The following is a 19,543-nucleotide window of genomic DNA, read 5'->3' on the forward strand; positions in this document are numbered from 1 at the left end:
GGGTCAGGGGGCAGGGGTGCGCCCGAGGCAGGACACCGCTCAGGTGGGCAGCACGGCTGGGCCTGTGGGGAGGACCCAGCCATCTGGGTGGGGAGCAGCAGGGCCGCCCCTCAGGAGGGGCAGACGGGGATCACCGCTGGGGGTGGGGTGGGGGAAGAGGCGGGTGAGACCCCGAGCAGAGCCCCCGCTCAGCCTCCTGAGAGGGGCGGGGTCCCACGGCAGCACGGGCGGCCTGCCTGCCCCAGCGGGCTTCCCCCGGACCTCCGGGAGCCAGTGTCCTCTGGAGCAGCTGAGCCGGATGTGGGTCCTGGACTTGGGGCAGACTCTGGATGGAGGCCTGAGCGGCCACCCCTCACCCACGGCACTTTCCGCTTCTACAGGAGACTGTGCGGCCCCGGAGGATGAGCCCCCTCCGGCCCCATCCAGCCGCAGCTCCAGCACCGACGACTTCTGCTACATGTTCGTGGTGGAGCTGGAGCGTGGCCCCTCGGGTCTCGGCATGGGCCTCATCGACGGGATGGTGAGTGGCCGCCCTGCGCGCCCCGGGCTCCTCTCTCCACTGGGCAGGCCCACAGCTGGGGGGTCGCGACAGGGGGGAGGCCTGCGACCATGGGGACCGGGGCACCTCCTGGGACTGGAGGACCGGGGGTGGGGTGATGGGCAGGGTCTCCCACCTACACCCTCTTCCTCGGGCGTCTGTCCTGGGCCCTGGCCGCAATGGTGACCCGCGCGGCCCTGCAGACACACCTGTGACCACAGCGTGGGTGTGTGAGTGTCCCCAGCCCGCCTGGGGAGGTGTGGAGGTGCCTGTGCTGGGGCCCCGCGGGAGAGGGCCCTCGGAGCCCTGAGGCTGCCCCTCTCCCACAGCACACGCCTCTGGGCGCCCCCGGACTCTACATCCAGACCCTGCTCCCGGGCAGCCCCGCCGCAGCTGATGGGCGGCTGGCGCTGGGAGACCGCATTCTGGAGGTGAACGGCAGCAGCCTGGCAGGCGTCAGCTACCCGAGGTACCCGCCCCGCCCCGCCCCGCCCCGCCTGTGGGCCAAGCCTGGCTGCAGCCTCAAAGCCCAGCAGCGGGCCCTGGTACCAGCCGATTTCGAGACGCGCAAGTGAGGCGCAGCGTCGCCTTCTGCCCTTCCTTCCCTCACTCTCCCTGATGCCTCCCTGACCCCCACCCAGGGGCTCAGATGCCTCTGGGGCGGGGTGGGCCCCGGAGTGGCAGGGCGCCCCAGCTGTGTGATCCTGGAGCTCGTCCCACTCGGGGGGCGCAGGTTGCTGTCTCTGACTGTTCCCTCGGGACAGCTGGTGGGTGGAGGCTGCCCCCCGCCCCGGGCACCTCCAGGAGGCGCCGCCCGCTGGACCAGCGCTGAGTCCTCACTGGGCAGGCTCATCTACACCGGCCGCATCCCTTGGCTCCTTTCAGGGCGGTGGATCTGATCCGACACGGAGGCAAGATTATGCGGTTTCTGGTTGCCAAGTCTGACATGGAGACGGCCAGAAAGGTCCGCTTCCGCACGCCGCCCCCCTAGGCACCCTGCGCGGTGGGCCGCCCGCCTGCACTGGGCCCCGCGCGCATGTCTCGGCCAAGCTGTTCCTTGCGGGTGCGCCCCCTGCAGGACACCCGCAGTCCCTTCGTGTATGTTTTATTTATATGACAGATAACAGTTGTGATGTTTGTTACAGAGCTTTTATGTTTGAAGATTTTAATGGAAAAATATAGATTCAATAAACTATCTTTCATATTCCAGAGGGTGGCAGGGCATGCATCTGGGGAACACCATGCTGGTCCCCAGAGGGGCCACGGGGGCCCCTGGATCTGCTCCTGTCCCTGCTGGTGTGGGAGACCCGTTGAGGACACGGGGTCCCTGGGGTGGTGGGATGGTTCTGCCTAACTCCGCGTCTGCCCTCCGCCCGCCCCAGACGAGGAGCAGCAGGCCATGCCAGGCAGCCCCCTGCCACGGAGGGAGTGTGAGAGCCGCCCCCTCAGAGTCGGCTTTGCGCTTGGGGCGCCGCGATCAGCACGGTCCCGAAGAAATGGTCTAGAAACCTTGGAAGGCTATAAAGCGGGACTCTTGACCCACTCTGGGTGCTCAGGCCTCCCTGGCCTCGCCCCTCAGTGTCCTCTCTGCTGTGGCTGGGCCCTAACACCAGGCTGGCTGGCCCCGGCTCTCTGCCTGGCCGCCTGGCGTCCACCTGGTGGCAGGCCCGCCTCCTGCCCCAGCAGCGGGGCTGTGCTGGTGTCACGGTGAGGCGCTGGCCGTCTTCAGCAGGCTCAGCCGCGTCCTCACTGGGCGCGGAGCCCGGGGCTGGGCTCTGGGCCCGTGTCCTCCTCTGACAGGCACGCAGACTCTGGGGACGAGGGGTCCTGGCCAGTCCGCTGCAGACACAGCGCCTACGTGGACAGGAGTCTCCTGCGGGGAGCAGCAGCCCGGTCAGTCCCAGGTGGGTCCCAGGCCCTGGGCCTCAAGTGCCACGAACTCCCTGCCGCACCCTGGTGAGCGGGTGGCCAGGGCGGCCCTGCTGGCTGCTTTGTATCGGGCATCGGGATTCTGACTGCCTTGAAGCAGCTCCCCAGGCGCTGGATGAGATGCATTTCCCCTGAATTTTATTTATGTTTGGCTATGCTGGGTCTCCGCTGCTGCCTGGGCTTCTCTCTGCGGGGAGCGGGGGCTGCTCTGGTGGCGGCTTCTCATTGCAGAGCACAGGCACTAAGGGCACGGAGCCACCGGGATGCCTGCATGAAATGTACTTGTAAAAAGTCATTTAAAATGCATGCTTGAGCCCAAAAGAAACTCTTAGAGCCCAGATTGAAATGAGGCCACAGGTTCAGGGAGGCTGGCCCCCGGCCTCCCACCTCCGTGGTTGGGGGACAGCCCCGCGGGTCTGGGGGAAGACCCCGGGGCTCCTCTGCTCGCAGGGAGCGCGGGTGCCACCTGTCTGTGGGGAGGTGCCCAGGTCATGCCCGGGCCGTTGTGTGAGGCCGGTACTGTTATTACCCCCGCTGAAGGGACTGGCTGCCGACTCTAGTACTGGTGCCTAGCTCCACGGACAGAGGAGCCCGTGGGATCGCGGTGGGACACGGCCGTCAGTCACTCAGACGCTTTCCCTGTTTCACTTTCAGGTGAAGGTGGAGCACGTGGGACAGCGGTTTCCTGTATCTGGGCGGGCGGAATGGCGCGGGGAAACCGCATAGAACCACCTCTGCAAGCCGCCGCCCTCCTCTCTGCGCCTGGGCACGGCCTCAGGTGAGCGCTCTGCGGGCATGCAGACCTCGACCTTGACCTCGCACCACGGCTGGGCCAGGCTCCCAGGCCCGCAGCGTCCACCTGTGTGTGGTGTGGATACCTCGTGGGCCACCCGGCCCCGCCGGTGAGTGGGCGCACGCTCCCCACACGAGCCCAGGGCAGAACGGGCGGTAACCGCCACCTCCACCTGGCGCAGTCAGGATTTGAACTCGGGTCGTTCAAGTAGACTCAGCCACCACCAAAGTCTACCCTACAGAGAGAATGGGAAGGGAACACTGCTGGAGGGGCCTTGGCCCAGTGTGAGGAAGCAAGATCCCCTCAAAACCCACGTTCTCAAACGAGTTCTTAACGCATGTTTGGGACGCAAACTTGCAATACCTGACGACCTGAACACACTGGAAGCTACACGTTACGGGGCGTTTGCAAAATGGAGTTTCTTCTAGGTGACATGTGCTCCATCTGGGCCTCCCGGGACCCCAGTCCGGAGGGCTGGGCAGCAAGGCTGAGGGGCTCGCAGGGCTGGGCCAGCCCCGCCCCGGGAGGGTAGAGCCGGGTGCACCACTGGTCACTACTCGGGAAGCATCTGAGGCCAGCACAGCATGTAGACGCTGCGCTCCGCAGGGCGCCTGAGGGGCGAAGCCTACCGGGGGCGGGGCCAAGGGCGTGGCCAGTGCCTGGAGGCTGGACCCGCGAGGGGCGGGGCCAGGGCGGCCGGGCCGGGACTCGCGGAGCAGCAGCGCCACCTGGTGGCCGGGCTCCTCCAGGCGCAGGTGGGGCTGGACCGCAGGCCGACTTCAATCGAAGAGCGGTAGGGAGCGCTGGGGCTGCAAGGGGTTCTGGCCCCACCGCACCCAGTCTGTCCCACTCGGGGTCAGAGCGGAGCGCACCTGATCTCCGGGTAAGGCTTCCAGCGGCACGTGCTGGGGTGGCCTTGTCCTGCTGGTGGGAGGCTGCAGGCCTGTGGAGGCAGCAGGGCCCGGACCCGCCTTCCTGCCTCCAAGCTCCTTGGGAGCATGAAAAGCTCTCCAGTCACTGACCAGACTCATCTCCCAGTGCAGCCGTTGGCTCTGGGAGATGGACACGGCTCCTTTCTGACCGCGTGTCAGTGCTCTGTTCTCGACCATCGGGAACACGTGGGCATTAGGCAGGAGGACCCCCAGGGAAGGCTCCCCACATCCGGGGCCAGGTCTGCCGGCCCAGCAGCAGCGGGTCCCCTGCGCAGAGATGATGGGGCAGCCTGCAGGGCTTCCTGGGTGGAGAGGAAGGGAACCGACCCTGCCTTGTTCGCACAGATGTTTTGTGAAGGAGGTTTATTTTTGTTTTATCTCCTCTTGCCCCCAAGTAACAGCAGGACACAGATCAGCCTTCACCTAGTCCCAAGAGGGGCCAAAGCCGAGACTCTGCTGTCCCCACCAGAGGAGGCAGAGACCGAGGCTGAGATGGTGACCTCCTCCCCGAGCCTCTCCGACCCCTGAGGCCATGGCAGGGACGGAACAGCAGGCTCTGCAGCCTGGCGCCCACTGGGCCCTCGTCCCCTCACCCTGGCAGGAGGCTTGCCTCCCGCTCCAGCAGCCGGCTGACCATGTCCAGGGCCAGGGGCAGGGCTGTGTTGGAGTCGCGGTGATAGCGGGGCTGGGACACCTCCACGCTGGGCGTGAGCACGAACTGGGCCACGCTGGGCATCTTGAGCAGGTTTAGCAGCTCGGTGGCCCGTGTGCGGACAGCTCCCAGGTCGTCTTCACTGTGCACGGGGCCCACGGCTGGGCTCTGGGCCAGGGTCCTCATCTTGGACAGGAGCAGGGAGACCCTGGGGGTGGGGGCCCAGCCCATCAGCGCAGGCGCACCCCTCAGGTGGACGGGGGCTCGGGCTAGTGTGGCCTTAACTCCGAGAAGTGCCCATAGCCCTGGCCACTGGCGTCCAGCTGGGAGGCTCGTGCAGACGCTGCGTCCAGGTGTCTGGGAGGGGGCGGCCGCCAAGCCCTTTGCTTTCCCCACGGGAAGGTTGTAGGTTCCCTCTACCTGCCCCAAACCTGTACCTGGGGATCAGGTCTTGGCTCCGGGAGGCCAACTTGGTCAGCGTGGTCATCAGCACGGTGATGACCTGCGGAGGACATTTGGGAAGGGCGGTGGAGGGCCGAGCCTGCGTGACCTCAAAGAGCAGGGCCTCCAGAGCTTCGAAGAACCTGCTGATCTGCTCTGCGGTGCAGCGCCGGTCCCAGGACACCGAGAGGTACTCGCCGATGGCCCACACCTGGCCGGGGGACAGCACTCAGCCCGCAGCAGGCCCCATGTCAGGCGTGGGCCGGGGTGATAGGGTGGCCACCTTACCACAGACGTGAGCATGTACCCGGTGCCAGAGGGCCCCCCCAGGCTGCCCACGAACTCCAGCAGCTCTTTGGCCTGCTCGACCACCAGCGGGGGGTGCAGCTTGCACAGGGCCGGGAACTGGGAGCTCAGCACCCTGCCAGAGAGGGCACCCTCAGAGACCCCAGGCCCACGGCCGTCCGGAGGAGAACCAGGTGGTGGGGTGGGGACAGCTCTGTCCTCGGGCTGGGCTGGCGAGGGGACGAGCCTGCACGAGTCGGGCTTTCAGAAAGGGTACCTTCTGGAAGGCTCTGCCCAAGAGAAGCTTGGGGGGGAATGTGGCAACTCTCTGGAGTGGGAAGGGTCTGTGCGGCAGCCCACGAAGTGCTGAGGCTGGGCCTGAGGAGGGGTCTGTGGTGACCAGAGCTGAGAGGGGCTGAGGGCGCGGGAGGCTGGAGCTATAGGAGGGGTGGAGCCCCGCGGAGCCGCCGGGAGAGACCCACCTGTGCACGTCGGCTTCATACCCCTCAACCTGGAAAAGCGCATCACTTCTCTCCAGGAGCAGCAGCGCCAGCCGGCTGGCCAGGGCCCCATCGGCGAACTGGGAGGGAGAGTGAGCCTGGGTACCTGCGCAGAGGCACCTCTGCGCCGGGCCTGGCTGTGTCTGCTGCCTTGGGGGCTGCTCACAGCCGCGTCCTGGGGGGACAGGAGCTGGGCCCGGGCTGCTGTGAGTAGCACTTTCCACCCCGACCCGCGCACTGCCAAGGTCTGCCCCTGGCTGGCAGTGAAGCTGGGGCCCTGTGGCTCCTGGCTCCGGCTGGCCCTCTGCTGCGGGCATGGAGGCCCTAGGAGGCAGGCTCACCTGCGTCACTGCCGCGAAGAATGCTCGGAGTAGGGTGGGCACGGCCTGCGCACACTGGACTACCCGGGCGCAGCTGGCCAGGGGCTGCAGCAGCTGGTGGAGCGGCGTCAACCTGGGGAGACGGGTGTGGCGGGGGTCAGGGGACCGGGCCAGTCCCGGCGCTTCCGCCTCTCGGGTGCTCAGCCTCACTTCCTCCGTCTGCGGAAGGAATCAGTGTGCCCCCACCCGCCGGAGCAGTAAGGACAGGACTGGGGAGCAGAACAAACCACAAGCTCAGTGCCCGGGAAGCGCTCAGTCATGTGGTCAGCGCTGCTGGCGGCCGTGAGCAGAGCTCTCTCTCCAGGTCAGAAGGCCGGGCTCCGGTTGCAGCGGCCCGCGCTCAGGACCCACCCCGGTGTGCCTACCTTTCTGTGGTCCCGCTGGCCTTGGCGCGCAGCAGGTGCTGGAAGAGGCCCTGAGCCTGGGGGTCCCGCAAGGCCTCCAGGCAGCCGGGGGCTCTCACAGAGATGTCCCAGAGCGGCCTCTCAGATGCAGCCTGCGACGACCTACGAGCAACAACAGTGTGGCCAGGCTGGGACGTGGGCTCCAGCCCCGGCCCCTGCCCCGTGGTGTCCCTGGTCAGGCAGAGACTCGAGCAGCCGTCACCCTAACGGCACCTGCCCTGGACTGGGCCTTGCAGGGGGCGGGGCAGATGCGGGGGAAAGGGGAGCAGCGGGCTGGGCTCACCGGAGCTGCAGGTCCAAGGCTGCGGTCAGGCTCGGCAGGTCCAGCAGCAGGTGGAGCATCTCTGCGGCCGTCCCCGCGTCGACCAGCGCCGGCAGGAGCGCCACAAACTCGGACGTGAGGGCTGGACTGCTCCAGGCCTGAAACTGCAGGGATGAGAGGGCACCACCTCAGTCCCACTGATCCCAGGGTCGGAACGTGCCCTCCACCGTCCTCCCCGTGATCCTGCTTGCTTCCGCCCTCAGCTGGTGCCAACAATCAATCCCTGTGCATCTGCCATCGTTTCTTCCTGATCAACGGACTAAGTCTCTGATTTTGGAAAAGCCCCGCAGTGACATGCCAACCTCAAAACATCCATCAGAGATGATGGTACCAAAAGGCTGAACACAGTAGGCGGGGCCCCCAGTGGAGCTGCTAACTCTGAACCAACTCTGTGGGCTCTGCCAGCCCAAGCGCGCCTTCCCAAGGGCCCGGGGTCACCATGTGCATGGGCGTGCGCTGCCCCAGGGGCCCAGCTCACACGCCTTGAAGAGGTTGGGGAAGCTGGTCTTGAGAAGGTCCAGGTTGCTGCCGAGCAGCAGAAGGGGGTCCCTGCAGAACTGGACGAACTCGAAGGCCAGCATCGGGCTGTGGAAGTGTTCCGACGGGATCCTGGTGAAGAGGTGCTGGTAGACAGCATCGGCGTCCACTGCGGCGGCCTCCCCTGAGAGCACCAGCTCCGTCAGGGCAGGCGGCCTCAGGCCCGGCCTCCAGGGCCTCTTGTGTCCCCAGGACACCCGTGGCCAACACGTCTGGCGTCACAAGTACGGGAGGGCCGGCTGAGCGCACCCAGCTCTTCCTGTGTCTGGCCACAGACCCGCCCCTCTGGGTACAGAGGTGAGGACTGCTCCTTAGAGGGGCTGGCTTCCAGGCACCTTCTAGGGAATGCCTTGGTGAAGAGAGCTCGAGATTAACATCGACTTGGTAACATTTTAAAACTCCCCTCCACGTAAGTGCTAGGTGCCCATCAAAGCACCGCTGCTCTCCGGCGGCGGAGGGGGCTGTGAGGAGGACCGGGCCGCCCTGTTCTCCAGCGCGGGAGGTGCTCACCGTGCCGCAGGAAGAACCGGGCGACGGGCAGCAGCGCGCGGGCGCAGGCCGGGTCCCCGCAGAGCCGGGTCCGCAGGGCCCGCAGGCACGGGAGGACGCGGTACAGGAAGGCGGGGTCTTGCCGGCAGAGCACGTCCAGCACCAGCACGGCCTCCACCAGGCACTGCGGGGACACGGGCGGCTCAGAGGGTGCGTGGGCACCCCCCCACCCCGAGGCCGCCCGCCGGCACTCACTGCCTTCTGCAGGTCCGAGTCGGCCTTCCTCAGGGCTCCTGGGGGAGGGAAGAGGGCCGCCTGGTCTCTGCGTCCCACCGGCACCTACGGGTGAGGAGCGTCCGGGGAGCCCGCATCTGGGGGACCCGGCGCAGACACGCAGGCAGGCGGGGCAGGCCCAGGACTCACGCCGGCCACTCTGCTCCAGGAGGCGCTGGCAGTACTCCAGGGCCTTCTCCCGCAGCCACTCGGCGGGCGGCAGCAGGTGGCTGGCAGTGGAGGCGGCCGAGAGCACGGACAGGGTAGAGCCCTCCAGCTCCGACCGGTCGTCTGGAAGAGGCAGACGGCTCAGCAGCTTGCGGGGATGGGCGGTTTGGATGGTGGGGGAGCGTCCCCATCTGGGCGCTCAGTCCCGCCAGCTCCCGCGGTGTAGATGCACCCGGACTGTCTAAACCGCTAGCAGGTGAGCAGATGAGTCGTGTGACTCCAGCGTCTGGGAAAGGCACCCAGGGGCCCGCCCTGTCCCACCTGCATCTGTGGCGCTGGGGTGTGCGGGGCCGCCCTGCAGCAGCCAGCCCCGCAGCATGGAGAAGGCCTGCACGTTCAGCCGCTGGTCCTCTGTGAAGCGCTGGCCCGTGGACAGCACTGTGAAGAAGTCCGTGGCCACAGTCCCGTCCACCTCGGTGACAGGGCCCGGCTGCAGGGGACAAGGAAGGTCAGCGGGCGCGGAAGGGCCGAGAACAGCCAGGGCGCCCTCATAGGGCACGAGGATGAGGGCACTTGGGCTGATGACAAGGCCCTGCTCACGATCCCCTCCCGACCAGAGACTCCTCACAGCATCGCAGGGGCGGGGCCCAGGCACCATGCCCGCAATGGCTGCGTGGAGACAGGAGAGGGGCCATCCTGGGACGGGGCGGCGCTCCCGTAGGAGGAGCAGACGGCAGCCCGCAGGTGGCCGACGCCCCTGAGACTCACCTGCCGGGCTCTGGGCGCGGAGAAGAAGCCCCCGGAGGCGTGGGCCGCCCCTTGCTGGACGCTGGCGTAGCGGAGCCAGTCCCCCAGCCGCTTGCTGAGCGCCTTGGTCTGCTCTGCGGGGTACACCACGGGGATGGAGTTAAGTGTGCGGGGCTTCCTGGGACCCGGTCCCCCGCTGACAGGAGTATGCTGACCTTCAGGAAGGGCATCCGGGGCCAGGCTGGCCACCTTGGACACGACCGGGAGGAGGTGCGTCAGGCTGGGCCCCTCAGGCTGCCGACTCTCTAGGACCTTGATGACACGCTGGCCCATGGTCCTGACCTGCTGTGGGTCGCCCTGCAGACCCCCCAGTGGAACGTGAACACCGACTTCCCCCACAAACACCACTCCACCCAGGCGTCCAGAACATCACCAGGGCAGGCCCAGCCCAGCCCGCTCCCTCACGGGGCGCACACAGCCGGCTGGATCGCTGAGCCCCAGGGCCACCAGGGTGGGGTGGGGGCCGCGGCAGTCACAGTACCTGGGCCAAGAGCACGGAGGCCACCAGGCCCAGCTGCCGCGAGCTCTGCGCGTGGTCGCAGGACAGGCTCAGGCTGTCGGAGGGCGCCATCTCTCTCAGCACAGCGGCACACAGCAGCTGGAGCCGCTCGGGGCAGCGGGGCGAGCACAGGGCGGTCTGCAGCAGCGCCACACACGCGGGCTCCAGCCTGCGGGGCAGGGGCCGGTCAGCCCGCGCGGGGCTGGGCGGGCCGCCCGCGGGCCAGGGTGGGCACTCACCTCCTGCTATACTTGGTGGCCGCCACGATGAGGAAGAGCCTCCGCAGGGCGTCCAGGGTGTCGGGGCCCCAGTCCTCCGCCTGCAGCAGCGCGCTGACACGGGCACAGAACCTGCCTAGCTCCTCGGCCCCGACCTCCCTAGAGAGAGACAGACCACCACATGGGCAACCGGAAGCGCTGCCCCAGCGGGGGACAGGCCCTCCTCAGCAGAGGGGCCTGGGTGTCGTGGGGCCCCGGGGTGGGGGGGGGGGTGCTCTAGGCCTCTCGGGATGAACCGCTGACGGGTACCCGAGCCAGGTCCTCGCCCCCTCCCCGCTGGAGGGAGACCCTCACGCCACCAGCTTCCACACACTCAGGTTTTGTTATTCCAGGAGCAGAAAAAAAAACAATTGGTTTAGGAGTCAAAACTAAGGGAGATTTAGTCTGAACCAAGTTGCTTTTCAAAAGATTCTTTTAACTTCTGGGAATAAGAGTTAAGTATGATAGAGCAAATATTATGACATTACTCTTGTGCTTAATTTAAAATATAGCTACTGAGCCTTTACAACAGGTTCGATACTGAATGAGGTCTCAAAACAGCGTGCTTCCCATTCCATGCTGAAAGGCAAGGAGAAGCAACATGCCAGCAAGTCACCACGCTGCGAGCTTCTGGGGGGGTTCCCAGAAGGGTGCAGCACACAACTGGGCCCTGCCCCCCCCAACAAGCTGTGGGTGAAGCCCACCAAATCCATTCTGCTGGCACTCAGGGTCTGCAGTTTTGACCTTAGGGCGTGTGCACCCCCAGCCTCTGAGGCTGTGGAGGGGGTCCTGGGCAGTGGCTTGTGCTTCCCCATTTCACTTGAGGGCTGGCAGAGACGTCCCAGCAGACTCCCCCACCACTGCCCCCTCATTTCATTTCTTCACTTATTCTGGCCACAGCAGGACACAGCTCCCTACAGACACAAGCGGAGGCCTGAGTGGGCCGAGGCGACTCGGCCCTGGGCCGGTCCAGCCTGCTTTTCTCTGGGTGATGTCGGAGGCAGAGACTGCCAGCCTGTCCCAGACGGCGGTGTCCTTCGTCCACACCCAGCCCAGCCCTTTCCAACCACAGGAGAGTCCCCCGCTCACACCCTCAGCAGCTCCCCGCTGCTCTCAGACCCAGACTCCCCGGTGCCGGCGACGCACACAAGTGCCCAGCCATCCTGACTTCCCTGAGGGCACCGCGTCCTGTTTGCCTGCCTTCGCTGGCTAGGACCCTCTGCCTGGAACGCTCTTGGCTGCTTCCCTCGCTGGATAACGCCCCCAGCCCTGCACACCCTCCCCGCTTACCCAAGTCCCTCCTTCCTCTGAAGCTCTCAAGTCATGCTTCTGATAAGCTTCTCCATCCTCCTTTCCATCTCTGAAAAATTTAGAACTAAAATTTTCTCCAAATCTTAACTCCCAAACTTTAGTATTTGTTTTAAAGTGCCACGAAAAATCAAAGACTTAAAGAAAAATAGTGAACACTAGTAAGACACAACTGATAGTTACTTAACCTTTCCTCAAGTCTTAACAGGAATTCCTACCCACCTAAGAGACAGAGAAATAAGAAATAGGGCTATTCCTTCAGCCTATGAGTTTATGACCGTGAACAGAAGACAAGCTGGGAGTTGTGAGTGGGTCTTAGCTCTTTGTGTCCCTGGCAAGAACTGTGGGGCAAGCATATCGCATGTTGAGTGAGATGCCAGCATTCCATCTATTTTCTGGGGAGAGGAGAGCAGGAGGACACAGAGCTCACCTCCCACTACAAGCGCACGCACACCACCCTGACGTGAGGAGCGACTCCCACTGAGAACAAAGTGGAGCCTGGCGGAGTCCTGTGACCCTGGGCTGGGAGGAGGAGCGGACACAGGAGAGAGGGGGTGCACGGGCGCGAGGGGTCTGAACCACATACTGCATGTCCCAGCCTTGGGGTCTGACGCCAGGAAGACGAGTCCTTTGGCTGGTTTGAAAACCAGTGAGACCAAGAGCAGGGCTGCAAGAAACCTAGACTCCACTTGTGAAGTGTGGGCCTGGGCTTGCTCACTGCCCAACTAAGGCAGGGGAAGCAGAATGTGACTGTCCGGGGCTCTGGCTCGTTCTGGGCGTCCCAGGGCACGCAGTGGTAAAGAACCTGCCTGCCAATGCAGGAGACGCAGGTTCATCCCCTGGCTCAAAGACCCCTTGGAGGAGAGGATAGTCACCCACTCCAGTATTCCTGCCTGGAGAATCCCATGGACAGAGGAGTCTGGCAGGCTGCAGTCCATGGGGTCGCAAAGAGTCGGACACGGCTGAGCACGCGATGGCTGGTTTCCATGCCGGCCCAGCCAGCACCCGCCCCAGCCCTGCTCCGCTTTAAGGACAAGGATGCCACTGCTGGGAGGGGGGCGAGCACATACTCAGAGGGAACGAACGGAACCAGCCTGGACCTGATCCTCAGGGCTTCTGCTCCAGCCGTGGGACCCGACCCCACCCCGCGAGGGCAGTGATAGCTACTGTGGTGTGGAGAATCCAGCTCCCCGACTAGGCACGTGCCCAGGGACACCCCTTCAGGATCACACGTGATAGGTAACTGTTTCACCTGATGTCACAGACACAGAAAACTAAAGCAAGATGAGAAGGCAGAGAGCTGAGAAAACAACTAATCAAACAGAGAATTACCAGAAAAAGAGCCCAAAGTATTAGTAGTAAGAATGCTACCTGAACTAGGTAAAAGAATTGAACACAGAATTTTAACAAGGAACTAGAAAAAAAAACATAATCAGAGCAGAAGCATACAACAACTGAAATGAAAAACATACTAGAAGGAATAATAACTGGCTATGTGATACAGAACAACATGTAGGTGCTCTGGAAGACAGTGAAAATTATCCAATCAGAACAGCAAAAAGAAACACATTTTAAGAAATGAAGCCCAATTAAGACTCCTCTGGAACAACAGCAAGGGTGCTAACATTCATATACAAGGGTCCGAGAAGAAGGGTCGAAAATGTATTTGATGAGATTATGACTGAAAACTTCCTGAACCTAAAGAAGTAAACAGCCAGGTACAGGAAGCAAAGAGACCCCTAAACAAGATGAACCCAAAGACACCCACACCAAGACATACCAAAATTAAAGTGGCAAAAGCTAAAGAGAGAATGCCAAAGGCAGCAAGAGAGAAACAGTCACATACAAGGGAAGTCCCACACGGCTTCAGTGAGTTCTTCTGTAGGAACTGCTCAGACCAGGAGGGGTGGCAGGATATATTTAAAGTCCCAAAAGGAGAACCTACAGTCTGGGGTGCTTCACCCAGCAATGTCATCATTCAGAATTAAAGGAGAGGTACCAGGAGGGGTGGCAGGATATATTTAAAGTCCCAAAAGGAGAACCTACAGTCTGGGGTGCTTCACCCAGCAATGTCATCATTCAGAATTAAAGGAGAGGTGAAGAACTTTTCAGACTAGCAAAAACTGAAACAGTTCATCACGACTACACTGACCCTGAGAGTTACAGGAATTTATAGATTAGGAAAACGCCCATGAGTAAGGGCAAATATATAGTAAAGGCTGTGGGTCAACCACCTAAGTTGCCACAAAGATCACAAAAGGGAACCCCATGGTAGGTAACCACAAATCAAAAAAAAATCAAGAAACAATGGAGAAGTAGATAAAAACAGCTAGAAAGCGAGCAAGAACATGGCAGTGAGCACACACCCGTCAGTAATCACTATAAATGCCAACGGACTGTTATGCTCCAATCAAAAGACATAAGCCAAACTGGTTAGTTTAAGAGAGTCACTTCACAACTAAGGACACAGACTGAAAGCAAAGGGGATGGAAAAAGATACTTCATGTAAATAGAAATAGGAAAGCAGGGCAGCAATACTTATCAGACACAGTAGACTTTAAAACAAAGTCTGTAACAAAAGACAAAGAAGGGTGTTACATAATGATACAGGGATCAATACATGAAGAGCATATTATACTCACGAACATCTACGCACCTACTGAAGCAGCACCTAAATGCGAACAGGCCAAAAGGGAGGAGCTGACAAGGACACAGTAACAGCGGGGCTTTAACTTCTCACTCGCATCAGTGGACAGACTGTGCTCAGTCGTACCCACGGGCTGCAGCCCCTTGGCTCCTCTGCCAGGCAAGAAGACTGGAGTGGGCTGCCATGCCCTCCTCCAGAGGATTCTTCCCAACTCAGGGATGGAACCTGCGTCTCCCGCATTGCAGGCAGCTTCTCTACCGTGTGAGCTGCCAGGGAAGCAATCGTATCAACAGACTTATTACTCAGACATAAAAATCAATAAGGACGCAGCAGTCTTAAATGACACAAGTAAACGAGGCGGACTTGATCTATAGGATTCTTCACCCAACGCCAGTTGAATACGCATTCTTTTAAAATGCACACAGGATGTTCCCAGGATAGATCACATATCAGATTATTAAATGAGCCTCAACAAATTTAAGAGGACAGAAATGATAACCAGTATCATTTCTGACCACAACAGTATGAAACTAGAAATGAATTACAGAAAGAAAAAAAGGGAAAAACACAAACATGTAGAGTCTCTATGGGCTACTAAACATGCTACTAAAATAAGCAACAAAGAAACGGAAGAGCAAATAAAAAATACCTCAAGAGGAAAAGAGCACATCCCCAAATCTATGGGATGCAGCAAAAGCAATTCTAAGAGGGAAGTTTACAGCAATCCAGGCATATCTCAAGAAAGGAAAGTCTCAAACAACCTACCTACCTTCCATCTGAACAGAAGAGACAAAGTCCAAAGTCAGCAGATGGAAGGAAATGATAAAGATCAGAGACTGGAACAATAGACCAGATTTTAAAAGACAAAATTGATAAGCCTTTAGGTCAGGGTGATCAATAAAAACAAAGAGAGGACCCAAATAAAACAAGATATGAAAGAGGAGAAATTGTGAAGTGAGATACCAAGAAACTCCACAGAGAATACTACCAATACTTAACAGGCAGACAAATGTGATGACGTAGAAGAAATGGATACATTTCTAGAAATATACAATTTCCAAGACTGAATCAGGAAGAAACAGACAATCTGAACAGACCTGTCACTAGCAGTGAAATTAAATTAGTAATAAAACTTCCAGCAAACAAAAGTCCGGGACCAAAGAGCTTCATGAGGGAATTCTACCAAACATATAGAGAGATAATACCTATCCTCAAACTATCCCAAAAAACCAAAGGGGAGGGAACACTCTCCAATTCTTTCTATGAGGCCACAATTACCTTGATACCAAAATCAGGCAGACACTACAAACAACAAAAAAAATTTATAGGTCAGTATCTATGATGAACATAGATTTGAAAATCCTCAAAAGAACATTAGCAAACAAAATTCAACAATATAAAAAGATCATGGGGAATTCTCTGGTGGTCAAGTGATTAGAACCCTGCGACTTCACTGCTGAGGGTGAAGGTTCAATCTCTGTTGGGGAATTAAGATCCCACAAGCCATGAAGTATGGCAAAAAAAAAAAAAAAAAAATCCTACAGCATGGTCAAGTTAGATTTATGTTTATTCCAGGGTCACAAGGATGCTTCAACATCTTCAAATCAATTGGTGTAATACACCACATTAACAAATGGAAGGATAAAATTCACGTGACTGTCTCAATAGATGCAAAAAGAAGCACTGGACAAAAATCAATATTCATTCATGACAAAAACTCTCATCAAAGTTGGTATCAAGGGAACATAATAAAGGTCATTTATGACAAACCCACAGCTAACGTCATACTCAACACTGAAAAGCTGAAAATACTTTTCTTCCAGCATCAGGAACATATATAAGGATACCCACTCTAGTGTAGTGTTTTGTAGGAGCACTTTAGTAAGTAGGAAGTCCTAGCCACAGCAGTCAACTAGGAAGAACAAATAAAAGGCATAAAACTTGGGAGGGAAGTAAAACTCACTATTTGCAGATGACATGATACCATATATATAGAAAACTAAAGTTTCCACCAAAAACTATTACAACTAATAAAATAACTTCAGTTAAGTTGCCAGGATACAAGATTAATATTCAGAAACCTGTTGCTTTCCTATATACTAGTAAAGAGCTATCAGAAAAAGGAAGAAAATAATCCTGTTAAAATCATGTGAAAAAGAATAAAATACCTAGGAATAAACATAACAAAAGAGGTGAAAGACCTATACTCTGAAAACTATAAAACACTGATAAAGGAAATTGAAGATGACACAAAGAAATGGAAAGATATCTCATGTACAGGAGTTGAAGAATTAAAACTGCTAAAATCTCCATGCTACCCAAAGCAATCTACAGATTTAATGTAATCTCTATCAAAATACCCATAGTTTTTTCACAGAACTAGAATAATTCTGAAACGTGAACAGGCAAAGCAATCTTAATAAAAAACAGAGCTGGAGAGAGGTATCAGGCTCTCTGATTTCAGACTAAACAACTACAAAGCTACAGTGGTCACTATGTAAACATTATGGTCCTGGCACCAACACACACACACACCCCAATGAAACAGAATAGAGCTCCCAGAAATAAAACCACACTCACGGCCAATTAACCTGTGACAAAGGAGGCAAAAATACACAATGAGGAAAAGACAGTCTCTTCAATTAGTGGTGCTTGGTGAAACCGGACAGTTACCTATAAAGGAAAGAAACTGGAACATTTTCTTGCACCGTATACAAAAATAAACAAAATGGATTAAATAACCTAAATGTAAGATCAGAAACCATAAAACTAGAAGACAGAACACTCTGTGACAGAATAGTGGCAAGTTTTTTTTGGTTCTGTCTCCTAAGGCAAAGGAAGCAAAAGCAAAAACAAGCAAACGGGGCCTAATTATTACACTTAAAAGCTTTTGCACAGCAAAGGAAACCAACTTGATGGGAGAAAATATTTGCAAGTGATATGTCTAACAAGGGTTTAATATCCAAAATAAACAATTCACTCAACTCGATATGAAAAAAACAATTAAAAAATGGGCATAACACCTGAATAGACATTCCCCCTAAGACGACACACAGACGGCCAATGGCAGATAGAAAGATGCTCAACTGAGAGAAACAAATCAAAACCACAACGAGGTAACACCTCACACCTGTCAGAATGGCTATCAACAAGAAGACTACAATAACAAATACTGGTGAGTAAATGGAGAAAAGAAAACCCGAGTTCACTGTTCGGAGAAGGCATTGGCACCGCACTCCAGTACTCTTGCCTGGAAAATCCCTTGGATGGAGGAGCCTGGTAGGCTGCAGTCCATGGGGTCGCTAAGAGTCGGACACGACTGAGCGACTTCACTTTCACTTTTCACTTTCTTGCATTGGAGAAGGAAATGGCAACCCACTCCAGTGTTCTTGCCTGGAGAATCCCAGGGATGGAGGAGCCTGGTGGGCTTCTGTCTATGGGGTCACACAGAGTCGGACACGACTGAAACGACTTAGCAGCAGCAGCAGTTCACTGTTGGCGGGAATGTAAATTGGTGCAGTCACTGGAAAACTGTAGAGGTTCCTCAAAAAAACTAAAAACTGAACTACATTCCTGGGTTTATATACAAAGAAAACAAAAACTCTAATTTGAAAAGGTCATGCACCCCAATGTTCACAACAGCCCTGTTTACAACAGCAAAGACATGGAAGCAATCTAAATGTCCATCAACAGATGACTGGATAAAGAAGATGTGATGTGTATATACACAATGGAATATTACTCGGCCATAAAGAATGCAATTCTGCCATGCGCAACAGCATGGAAGAACCTAGAGAGCATTATGCACAGTGAAATAAGTCAGAGAAAGACAAACACTGATTATCATTTATAGGCAGAATACAGAAAATGGAATTAATGAATACAACAAAACAGACTTACAGAGCACACATACTAGTGGTTATCAGTGGAGACGGAATTGGGGAGGGGAAGGGGTTAAGAGGTACAAACCATGTATTAAACAAGATATAGATAATACACAGTACAGCCCAGGGAATGTTGTCAATATTTTATAACAACTTTAAATGGAATATAATCTATTAAAACACTGAAGCACTACATTGTACCCCTGAAACTGATGCTGTAAATCAACTGTACTTCGACTTTTTGAAAAAGCTATTTTCCCTTAATACAGCTTCTAAATTCAAACGAGCCTGAATTGGAATAGTGGAACTTGAGTATTGGAATATATGTCCAAGATTGAAGGAAATATAGACGTTTTTGGACTCAATGGGAGAAACACCAGCCTAACAGATTTTCAAGAGTTGTTTTGACTACAGCAAACTTCTGCCCCATTCACAGCCCCATTCACACATTCAAGATCTTGCTTCCCTAAGATCACAGAAGCCTCAACCAGCCTAATTTTTTCCACCGACTGGTCTAGCTCCGAATCCAGGTAGTTTTTCCTTTAAACCATGGTTCTGGCCGCCTTTGCTTCTCCTCGAGTAGCATCGAGTCTCACACGGACGGACTGCGGGGTCTGGGTCCGAGTCTACATCGGTTTTCCCCCGTGAGTGGCCAGTCGGTGAGGAGAGGCCTACCGACTAGTCAGTGGGCGTCCAGAGGCAACCCGGGGCCAGAGGCCGGAGGAGCATCCCTCAACACGCCCAGCGCCCCCGCGAGAGTCTACCTTTCTAAGTCACTAACCCCCGCGGCTCCCCGAAGCCCTCGGAAGGCAGCGGACTCGCGAACCTCGCAGAGCCCGCCACGGTTCGGTCCAGCCGGCTCCCCGGCGCGTCTGTGGCTTTCCAGGCCCTGACGCCGCCGAGCGCTCCGGAGCCCGCTCCTACCAGACGCGGGAGCCGCGGCCGCCGAGCCTCCGGCCCAGCCCCCGCGGGGCCCCAAGCCCGCTCGCTTTCAGCTCTTCCCTCAGAGCGCCTCCCCCGGGGGCTAGCTCGACCTTCCCGGACCTCCTCACGCCGGGTCCGGCCTCCTCCGAGGCCCCGCGCTGAAACCCACCGCCACGCGCGCGAGGGGTAAAGCGTACTCACCTGGCCTGGCGGAGCAGGCTCTCCGTTCCCGTCGCCAACATCTCGCCGCCGCCGCCGCCCTGAGGGCGGGCCGCGCGCTCCTGCCGCGGGCGACTCGCGGAGCAGGGCCCACAGCGACGCAGCTTCCGGGCCGCGCAGCGTGCCGCCTCACGTGGGCTCGGCGCACGGCCCCCGACCAATAGGCTTCGACGCGGCGCCTCCGCGCGGGGAGGGGCGGGACTGTGCGCGGGGGGGCCTGTAGGGCCTTCCGGCGCTTTACACCGCGGGTGCCGGGACCGCGGGGGCCCGGAGCCGCCTCACCTCGGAGCCATGTCGCTCGGAGCCCCGGCGCGGCTCCGGGCGCCGTTAGGGGCCTCAGCCCAGCGCCCCCGTT

The 19,543-nt window shown here is 57.9% G+C and overlaps 2 protein-coding genes across 4 annotated transcripts in view; one reads left to right on the top strand and one right to left on the bottom strand.

Moving 5' to 3' along the window:
* Nucleotides 1-1,787, top strand: part of RADIL (Rap associating with DIL domain) — a 56,549-nt gene extending 54,762 nt beyond the window's left edge. The window contains exons 13-15 of the mRNA XM_061153700.1: nucleotides 381-520; nucleotides 868-1,007; nucleotides 1,424-1,787. Of these exons, the coding sequence (XP_061009683.1) occupies nucleotides 381-520; nucleotides 868-1,007; nucleotides 1,424-1,529 (386 nt within the window). The 3' untranslated portion in view covers nucleotides 1,530-1,787. The remainder of the gene's footprint in view (nucleotides 1-380; nucleotides 521-867; nucleotides 1,008-1,423) is intronic.
* A 2,738-nt stretch (nucleotides 1,788-4,525) lies between these two features.
* AP5Z1 (adaptor related protein complex 5 subunit zeta 1) lies at nucleotides 4,526-19,281 on the bottom strand. Of its 3 annotated transcripts, none has more exons than XM_061153712.1 (17): nucleotides 19,171-19,281; nucleotides 10,189-10,326; nucleotides 9,932-10,118; nucleotides 9,606-9,747; nucleotides 9,412-9,524; nucleotides 8,965-9,133; nucleotides 8,626-8,766; nucleotides 8,458-8,495; nucleotides 8,224-8,386; nucleotides 7,659-7,837; nucleotides 7,138-7,280; nucleotides 6,816-6,956; nucleotides 6,412-6,523; nucleotides 6,053-6,150; nucleotides 5,574-5,706; nucleotides 5,282-5,496; nucleotides 4,526-5,052 (listed from the first exon to the last, which is right to left on the bottom strand). In XM_061153712.1, the coding sequence occupies exons 1-17, from the start codon at nucleotides 19,209-19,211 to the stop codon at nucleotides 4,782-4,784; spliced, it is 2,424 nt and encodes an 807-aa protein (XP_061009695.1). In that variant the 5' UTR covers nucleotides 19,212-19,281; the 3' UTR covers nucleotides 4,526-4,781. The 3 variants fall into 3 exon arrangements, with proteins under 3 accessions (XP_061009695.1, XP_061009694.1, XP_061009696.1); XM_061153711.1 differs by having other exon boundaries at nucleotides 5,574-5,817; XM_061153713.1 differs by lacking the exons at nucleotides 9,932-10,118; nucleotides 10,189-10,326; nucleotides 19,171-19,281 and having other exon boundaries at nucleotides 5,574-5,817; nucleotides 9,412-9,519; nucleotides 9,606-9,744.
* Between the last annotated feature and the right edge of the window lie 262 nt (nucleotides 19,282-19,543).

The sequence above is a fragment of the Dama dama genome, chromosome 10, assembly GCF_033118175.1.
Source record: "Dama dama isolate Ldn47 chromosome 10, ASM3311817v1, whole genome shotgun sequence".
Taxonomy (NCBI): Eukaryota; Metazoa; Chordata; class Mammalia; order Artiodactyla; family Cervidae; genus Dama; species Dama dama.